Source organism: Protomyctophum parallelum, assembly GCF_964188405.1.
Source record: "Protomyctophum parallelum genome assembly, chromosome: 11".
NCBI classification, from domain to species: domain Eukaryota; kingdom Metazoa; phylum Chordata; class Actinopteri; order Myctophiformes; family Myctophidae; genus Protomyctophum; species Protomyctophum parallelum.
In genome coordinates this window covers 52293218-52303217 of record NC_139707.1, presented here as the reverse complement: position 1 = coordinate 52303217, position 10000 = coordinate 52293218, and the positions used below count along the sequence as shown (strand labels likewise).

General features: G+C 50.3%; 1 protein-coding gene across 1 annotated transcript in view; it reads right to left on the bottom strand.

The window, feature by feature from the left end:
* LOC310867300 (myocyte-specific enhancer factor 2C-like) overlaps positions 1 to 9445 on the bottom strand; it is a 50850-nt gene extending 41405 nt beyond the window's left edge. Inside the window, exon 1 of the mRNA XM_083777242.1 lies at positions 9231 to 9445. Within this exon, the coding sequence (XP_083633368.1) occupies positions 9231 to 9284 (54 nt within the window). The 5' untranslated portion in view covers positions 9285 to 9445. The remainder of the gene's footprint in view (positions 1 to 9230) is intronic.
* Positions 9446 to 10000: the final 555 nt, after the last annotated feature.

Sequence of the window (10000 nt, the reverse complement as noted above, 5' to 3'; positions counted from 1 at the left end):
ACCCGGTATCAATAAGCTTTGGGCTTATCCAGTACCCGGTATCAATAAGCTTTGGGCTTATCCAGTACCCAGTATCAATAAGCTTTGGGCTTATCGAGTTTATGGAGTACTTATCATGTTAGCTGCTGTGTGCTAAGCTAAACCACCATCCATGCATCACAAATTATGATCACGGCTTTGACCAGGGTTGCCACATTTCGTGACAGAGAGAAACAAGCAACCAAGTCTATGAAAATGCTATCAGGCCAGATCAAGTCAGGAAATGAGTCTAAAATATAAGCAACTATAGTGCTCACTGTCAAACATCATTGATGTTGTTTTAGAGCAGTGGTTCTAAAGCATTTTCATGTCAAGGACCACCAATATTCTAAAGAAACTTTACAGATAGATAGTCCAAAGTAGCTTATAATGACTATAGACTTGGCAACACTGTGAACAGTTCTACAAACTCACAATACGAAATAAAGGTATTACTAGGCTAGTATAATAGTTGTATCCATAATTAGGGCTCCTGGTCTAGACCTGTTCACAAGGACTTACTTCTGGTCATTATTTAGGTAGCGCGCACATATTTTCAATGCCTTCGGCAGAGTTCAAATGAGCCATTTTAATCGCGATGAAACACAATTAAAACAATTAAGGATTGCAGTAGGATTAATCGCGATTAAAAAAAATCTATGCGCACCGCTAATATATATATGTGTATATATATGTGTATCTATATATATATATGTGTATCTATATGTATCTGTACTGAGTATAAATTCAACATCTAATTATCTCTGTGAAAATAAAGCCTGGATATCTAATAGTCAATGATCCCCCCCCTCTCTCTCTCCCCCTCTCTCCCCCTCTCTCTCTCTCATCTGAAGCAGGGAGGAGAGGGGGGGAGAGGCGTTTGAGATAGCAGCGGGAGGAAGTGTGGGGGGGAGGGGGGATGCAACACGATATCCCCTCATCTTCTCCTCCTTGACTCAAACTCTGTGACCTCCTTCTGCCTGCCTGCCTGCCTGCCTGCCTGCCTGCCTGCCTGCCTGCCTGCCTGCCTGCCTGCCTGCCTGCCTGCCTGCCTGCCTGCCTGCCTGCCTGCCTGCCTGCCTGCCTGCCTGCCTGCCTGCCTGCCTGCCTGCCTGCCTGCCTGCCTGCCTGCCTGCCTGCCTGCCTGCCTGCCTGCCTGCCTGCCTGCCTGCCTGCCTGCCTGCCTGCCTGCCTGCCTGCCTGCCTGCCTGCCTGCCTGCCTGCCTGCCTGCCTGCCTGCCTGCCTGCCTGCCTGCCTGCCTGCCTGCCTGCCTGCCTGCCTGCCTGCCTGCCTGCCTGCCTGCCTGCCTGCCTGCCTGCCTGCCTGCCTGCCTGCCTGCCTGCCTGCCTGCCTGCCTGCCTGCCTGCCTGCCTGCCTGCCTGCCTGCCTGCCTGCCTGCCTGCCTGCCTGCCTGCCTGCCTGCCTGCCTGCCTGCCTGCCTGCCTGCCTGCCTGCCTGCCTGCCTGCCTGCCTGCCTGCCTGCCTGCCTGCCTGCCTGCCTGCCTGCCTGCCTGCCTGCCTGCCTGCCTGCCTGCCTGCCTGCCTGCCTGCCTGCCTGCCTGCCTGCCTGCCTGCCTGCCTGCCTGCCTGCCTGCCTGCCTGCCTGCCTGCCTGCCTGCCTGCCTGCCTGCCTGCCTGCCTGCCTGCCTGCCTGCCTGCCTGCCTGCCTGCCTGCCTGCCTGCCTGCCTGCCTGCCTGCCTGCCTGCCTGCCTGCCTGCCTGCCTGCCTGCCTGCCTGCCTGCCTGCCTGCCTGCCTGCCTGCCTGCCTGCCTGCCTGCCTGCCTGCCTGCCTGCCTGCCTGCCTGCCTGCCTGCCTGCCTGCCTGCCTGCCTGCCTGCCTGCCTGCCTGCCTGCCTGCCTGCCTGCCTGCCTGCCTGCCTGCCTGCCTGCCTGCCTGCCTGCCTGCCTGCCTGCCTGCCTGCCTGCCTGCCTGCCTGCCTGCCTGCCTGCCTGCCTGCCTGCCTGCCTGCCTGCCTGCCTGCCTGCCTGCCTGCCTGCCTGCCTGCCTGCCTGCCTGCCTGCCTGCCTGCCTGCCTGCCTGCCTGCCTGCCTGCCTGCCTGCCTGCCTGCCTGCCTGCCTGCCTGCCTGCCTGCCTGCCTGCCTGCCTGCCTGCCTGACTAAGAGCTTGTCCATAATGAAGGTTCATATTATATTTTTCCAGTCCAGAGGTTGTTCTTTGAGTCATTGTTCTGTCGGCATTTCCTCCATTTCTATATTTATAATTTCTTACTCATTCTATCTAATAATGGAACAGTCACGCACGTACGCGCGCACGCACACATGGGCAGCCAGTTTTAGTTGGAATACAAAGCAACTACTGCAATTGGGCATTAACATGTGTGTGTGTGTGTGTGTGTGTGTGTGTGTGTGTGTGTGTGTGTGTGTGTGTGTGTGTGTGTGTGTGCATGTGCGTGTGTGTAGGCCTACGCGTGCGTGCATGCGTGAGTCTAGCAGCGTATGGATCCAATTGGCGACCAGGAAGCTGACCAGAGTGTCAGTGGTCACTCTGTGGCACAGGAAGTGATCGATGGCTCGCCCCCAGGGCAGGAGAGAGAGAGAGAGAGAGAGAGAGAGAGAGAGAGAGAGAGAGAGACACCTTGGGCTTCATGGAAACAGGTTTTGAATGAGAAATCTACAGCTGTGCTCGTTGGACACTGGCCAACTTGGAACGATGCAAGTTGGAAATGCATACCCAACCACGAATTATGTCTGTTTCCCTTGTATGCCCATATATGGAGTTATTTGTCAGGCATGCCCATATATGGAGTCACACGTATACAGAGGAGCGAGGTAAATGGGGCTTTTATCCAAGGAGGTGCTTTACTTAGATTGATGTGATGGATTTGATCACATGTCTCCCGCCTTCTCCTCTCCCCCCATTGGCTCCCAGTCGCTGCCCCTCCCCCTTCTCCTCTCCCTCCATTGGCTCCCGGTCGCTCCCCGCACAGAATAAAACCTCTGATGCTGGCATTAAGAGAAACCAAAGGTATGGCTCCCCCATATCTAGGCAAGTCTGATTGAACCCTACAAACCCTCCCGCGCACTCAGATCAGCCAACTATGGAATGAACTTCCCATCACAGTCAGAACAGCAGACTCACTCCCAATCTTCCACCGTAGTCTGAAAACCCACCTCTTCAGACTAAAAAATTTTGTTTCTCAAAAGTCGGCCTCCTGGTGGCGCTATCACAGGCCTTTCTGGAAATATTGGGCATCCAGGGAGTGTGTGTGCAAAATTTGGCATCGACCGGGTTAACGGTGCCGGAGATAAGCTGTACAGACGGACGGACAGACGGACACACATAGACAATAAAACATACTCTCTCCCCATGCCTTCGGCCTGGTGGAGACAATAAAACATACTCTCTCCCCATGCCTTCATGGTGGAGACAATAAAACATAATCTCTCCCCATGCCTTCAGCCTGGTGGAGACAATAAAACATACTCTCTCCCCATGCCTTCATGGTGGAGACAATAAAACATACTCTCTCCCCATGCCTTCATGGTGGAGACAATAAAACATAATCTCTCCCCATGCCTTCAGCCTGGTGGAGACAATAAAACATACTCTCTCCCCATGCCTTCATGGTGGAGACAATAACACATACTCTCTCCCCATGCCTTCAGCCTGATGGAGACAATAAAACATACTCTCTCCCCATGCCTTCATGGTGGAGACAATAAAACATACTCTCTCCCCATGCCTTCATGGTGGAGACAATAAAACATACTCTCTCCCCATGCCTTCATGGTGGAGACAATAAAACATACTCTCTCCCCATGCCTAAATGGTGGAGACAATAAAACATACTCTCTCCCCATGCCTTCATGGTGGAGACAATGAAACATACTCTCTCCCCATGCCTTCATGGTGGAGACAATAAAACATACTCTCTCCCCATGCCTTCAGCCTGATGGAGACAATAAAACATACTCTCTCCCCATGCCTTCATGGTGGAGACAATAAAACATACTCTCTCCCCATGCCTTCATGGTGGAGACAATTAAACATACTCTCTCCCCATGCCTTCATGGTGGAGACAATGAAACATACTCTCTCCCCTTGCCTTCGGCCTGGTGGAGACAATAAAACATACTCTCTCCTCATGCCTTCGGCCTGGTGGAGACAATAAAACATACTCTCTCCCCATGCCTTCAGCCTGGTGGAGACAATAAAACATACTCTCTCCCCATGCCTTCATGGTGGAGACAATAAAACATACTCTCTCCCCATGCCTTCATGGTGGAGACAATAAAACATACTCTCTCCACATGCCTTCATGGTGGAGACAATAAAACATACTCTCTCCCCATGCCTTCATGGTGGAGACAATGAAACATACTCTCTCCCCATGCCTTCATGGTGGAGACAATAAAACATACTCTCTCCCCATGCCTTCATGGTGGAGACAATAAAACATACTCTCTCCCCATGCCTTCATGGTGGAGACAATGAAACATACTCTCTCCCCATGCCTTCATGGTGGAGACAATAAAACATACTCTCTCCCCATGCCTTCATGGTGGAGACAATGAAACATACTCTCTCCCCATGCCTTCATGGTGGAGACAATAAAACATACTCTCTCCCCATGCCTTCGGCCTGGTGGAGACAATAAAACATACTCTCTCCCCATGCCTTCAGCCTGGTGGAGACAATAAAACATACTCTCTCCCCATGCCTTCATGGTGGAGACAATAAAACATACTCTCTCCCCATGCCTTCATGGTGGAGACAATAAAACATACTCTCTCCCCATGCCTTCGGCCTGGTGGAGACAATAAAACACTCTCTCCCCATGCCTTCAGCCTGGTGGAGACAATACAACCTACTCTCTCCCCATGCCTTCATGGTGGAGACAATAAAACATACTCTCTCCCCATGCCTTCAGCCTGGTGGAGACAATAAAACATACTATCTCCCCATGCCTTCATGGTGGAGACAATGAAACATACTCTCTCCCCATGCCTTCATGGTGGAGACAATAAAACATACTCTCTCCCCATGCCTTCGGCCTGGTGGAGACAATAAAACATACTCTCTCCCCATGCCTTCAGCCTGGTGGAGACAATAAAACATACTCTCTCCCCATGCCTTCATGGTGGAGACAATAAAACATACTCTCTCCCCATGCCTTCATGGTGGAGACAATAAAACATACTCTCTCCCCATGCCTTCGGCCTGGTGGAGACAATAAAACACTCTCTCCCCATGCCTTCAGCCTGGTGGAGACAATACAACATACTCTCTCCCCATGCCTTCATGGTGGAGACAATAAAACATACTCTCTCCCCATGCCTTCAGCCTGGTGGAGACAATAAAACATACTCTCTCCCCATGCCTTCATGGTGGAGACAATAAAACATAGTCTCTCCCCATGCCTTCATGGTGGAGACAATAAAACATACTCTCTCCCCATGCCTTCGGCCTGGTGGAGACAATAAAACACTCTCTCCCCATGCCTTCAGCCTGGTGGAGACAATACAACATACTCTCTCCCCATGCCTTCATGGTGGAGACAATAAAACATACTCTCTCCCCATGCCTTCAGCCTGGTGGAGACAATAAAACATACTCTCTCCCCCATGCCTTCATGGTGGAGACAATAAAACATACTCTCTCCCCATGCCTTCAGCCTGGTGGAGACAATAAAACATACTCTCCTCCCCCATGCCTTCAGCCTGGTGGAGACAATAAAACATACTCTCTCCCCATGCCTTCATGGTGGAGACAATGAAACATACTCTCTCCCCATGCCTTCGGCCTGGTGGAGACAATAAAACATACTCTCTCCTCATGTCTTCGGCCTGGTGGAGACAATAAAACATACTCTCTCCTCATGCCTTCGGCCTGGTGGAGACAATAAAACATTACTCTCTCCCAATGCCTTCAGCCTGGTGGAGACAATAAAAACATACTCTCTCCCCATGCCTTCATGGTGGAGACAATAAAACATACTCTCTCCCCATGCCTTCATGGTGGAGACAATAAAACATACTCTCTCCACATGCCTTCATGGTGGAGACAATAAAACATACTCTCTCCCCATGCCTTCATGGTGGAGACAATGAAACATACTCTCTCCCCATGCCTTCATGGTGGAGACAATAAAACTTGCTCTCTCTCCCATGCCTTCGGCCTGGTGGAGACAATAAAACATACTCTCTCCCCATGCCTTCAGCCTGGTGGAGACAATAAAACATACTCTCTCCCCATGCCTTCATGGTGGAGACAATAAAACGTACTCTCTCCCCATGCCTTCATGGTGGAGACAATAAAACATACTCTCTTCCCCATGCCTTCGGCCTGGTGGAGACAATAAAACACTCTCTCCCCATGCCTTCAGCCTGGTGGAGACAATAAAACATACTCTCTCCCCATGCCTTCATGGTGGAGACAATAAAACATACTCTCTCCCCATGCCTTCAGCCTGGTGGAGACAATAAAACATACTCTCTCCCCATGCCTTCATGGTGGAGACAATGAAACATACTCTCTCCCCATGCCTTCATGGTGGAGACAATAAAACATACTCTCTCCCCATGCCTTCATGGTGGAGACAATAAAACATACTCTCTCCCCATGCCTTCATGGTGGAGACAATAAAAACATACTCTCTTCCTCATGCCTTCGGCCTGGTGGAGACCATAAAACATACTCTCTCCCCATGCCTTCAGTCTGGTGGAGACAATAAAACATACTCTCTCCCCATGCCTTTCAGCCTGGTGGAGACCATAAAACATACTCTCCTCCCCCAGGCCTTCGGCCTGGTGTGAGACAATGAAACATACTCTCTCCCATGCCTTCGGCCTGGTTGAGACAATAAAACATACTCTCTCCCCATGCCTTCAGCCTGGTGGAGACAATAAAACATACTCTCTCCCATGCCTTCGGCCTGGTGTAGACAATAAAACATACTCTCTCCCCATGCCTTCGGCCTGGTGGAGACAATAAAACATACTCTCTCCCCATGCCCTTCGGCCTGGTGGAGACAATAAAACATACTCTCTCCCCATGCCCTTCGGCCTGGTGGAGACAATAAAACATACTCTCTCCCCATGCCTTCAGCCTGGTGGAGACAATAAAACATACTCTCTCCCCATGCCTTCGGCCTGGTGGAGACAATAAAACATACTCTCTCCCCATGCCTTCATGGTGGAGACAATAAAACATACTCTCTCCCCATGCCTTCATGGTGGAGACAATAAAACATACTCTCTCCCCATGCCTTCAGCCTGTTGGAGACAATAAAACATACTCTCTCCCCATGCCTTCAGCCTGGTGGAGACAATAAAACATACTCTCTCCCCATGCCTTCATGGTGGAGACAATAAAACATACTCTCTCCCCATGCCTTCGGCCTGGTGGAGACAATAAAACATACTCTCTCCCCATGCCTTCAGCCTGGTGGAGACAATAAAACATACTCTCTCCCCATGCCTTCGGCCTGGTGGAGACAATAAAACATACTCTCTCCCCATGCCTTCATGGTGGAGACAATAAAACATACTCTCTCCCCATGCCTTCATGGTGGAGACAATAAAACATACTCTCTCCCCATGCCTTCAGCCTGTTGGAGACAATAAAACATACTCTCTCCCCATGCCTTCAGCCTGGTGGAGACAATAAAACATACTCTCTCCCCATGCCTTCATGGTGGAGACAATAAAACATTCTCTCTCCCCATGCCTTCGGCCTGGTGGAGACAATAAAACATACTCTCTCCCCATGCCTTCGGCCTGGTGGAGACAATAAAACATACTCTCTCCCCATGCCTTCAGCCTGGTGGAGACAATAAAACATACTCTCTCCCCATGCCTTCGGCCTGGTGGAGACAATAAAACATATTCTCTCCCCATGCCTTCGGCCTGGTGGAGACAATAAAACATACTCTCTCCCCATGCCTTCAGCCTGGTGGAGACAATAAAACATACTCTCTCCTCATGCCTTCGGCCTGGTGGAGACAATAAAACATACTCTCTCCCCATGCCTTCAGCCTGGTGGAGACAATAAAACATACTCTCTCCTCATGCCTTCGGCCTGGTGGAGACAATAAAACATACTCTCTCCTCATGCCTTCGGCCTGGTGGAGACAATAAAACATACTCTCTCCCCATGCCTTCATGGTGGAGACAATAAAACATACTCTCTCCCCATGCCTTCGGCCTGGTGGAGACAATAAAACATACTCTCTCCCCATGCCTTCGGCCTGGTGGAGACAATAAAACATACTCTCTCCCCATGCCTTCAGCCTGGTGGAGACAATAAAACATACTCTCTCCCCATGCCTTCGGCCTGGTGGAGACAATAAAACATACTCTCTCCCCATGCCTTCAGCCTGGTGGAGACAATAAAACATACTCTCTCCTCATGCCTTCGGCCTGGTGGAGACAATAAAACATACTCTCTCCCCATGCCTTCAGCCTGGTGGAGACAAAACATACTCTCTCCTCATGCCTTCGGCCTGGTGGAGACAATAAAACATACTCTCTCCTCATGCCTTCGGCCTGGTGGAGACAATAAAACATACTCTCTCCCCATGCCTTCATGGTGGAGACAATAAAACATACTCTCTCCCCATGCCTTCATGGTGGAGACAATAAAGCATACTCTCTCCTCATGCCTTCGGCCTGGTGGAGACAATAAAACATACTCTCTCCCCATGCCTTCAGCCTGGTGGAGACAATAAAACATACTCTCTCCTCATGCCTTCGGCCTGGTGGAGACAATAAAACATACTCTCTCCCCATGCCTTCTGGAGGTCTGGACTTTACAGAGAGGTCTGGACTTCACAGAGAGGTCTGGACTTCACAGAGAGGTCTGGACTTGTAGACTTGTAGGTCTGCTATTTTTTAAAGATCGAAGAACGACTGTGACATTTTTAGAATCTGATCTCAGGTCAGAATGGGTTGATCAGACCAGTGTGTGTCCAGTGGAAACCTCGTATGAATCTGATCTCAGGTCAGAATGGGTTAATGTCACACTAAGACCTGGACCAGTCTCACAGCTTTCCACCAACCAGAGAAATATAATAAAGAAATATAATAAATAATAAATATGAGCCCAAACAGAACCCTGTGTTCACACAATGTGCTTCACATCACAGCCTGAGTGGGACGCTGAGCTGTGTGCATGTGTGTGTGTGTGTGTGTGTGTGTGTGCGCGCATGCGTGCCTCATCCATCCCATCCCCCAGGGGGAACACTCACCTGTCTGTTCCGTTCATCCATAATCCTGGTGATTTGAATCTTTTTTCGTCCCATTGTCCCAAAGTCGCTTCGTCTCCTCTACCCACAAAACTACTGCTCTCTCTCTCTGTGTCTCTATGTCTCTCTACCTCCCACTCTCTCTCTCTCCTTCTAAGCAACTCTTTATTTTCTTCTACTCGTTGTCTTTCTCCTCTTGACCTTCTGGTCCAATCAGCTCAGACCTGAGAGAGAGAGAGAGAGAGGAGAGATAGAGAGAGAGAGAGAGAGAGAGAGAGAGAGAGAGAGAGAGGAGAGAGAGAGAGAGAGAGGAGAGAGAGAGAGAGAGAGAGAGAGAGAGAGAGGGAGCATACAATTTAATATGGAACAGTATAGCTGGCAGACAGAGAGACAGACAGACAGACAGACAGACAGACAGACAGACAGACAGACAGACAGACAGAAAGAGAGATAGACAGACAGACAGACAGACAGACAGACAGACAGACAGACAGACAGACAGACAGACAGACAGATCATCATGTGATCTGTGAGATCTAGCGTGTCGACAGCAGAATGCAAATCACTTTTTTTTTTTTTTACACATTCCTCTGTTCTCGTTCTAGGCTCTGTGTGAAAGGTGCGTACTGTGTGTGTGTGTGTGTGTGTGTGTGTGTGTGTGTGTGTGTGTGTGTGTGTGTGTGTGTGTGCGTGCGTGTGTGCCTGCGTGCGTGCGTGTGGGTGCATGTGTGCGTGCGCAGACAGGCTGTCAGACGATAGTTCTTCTCCTGACA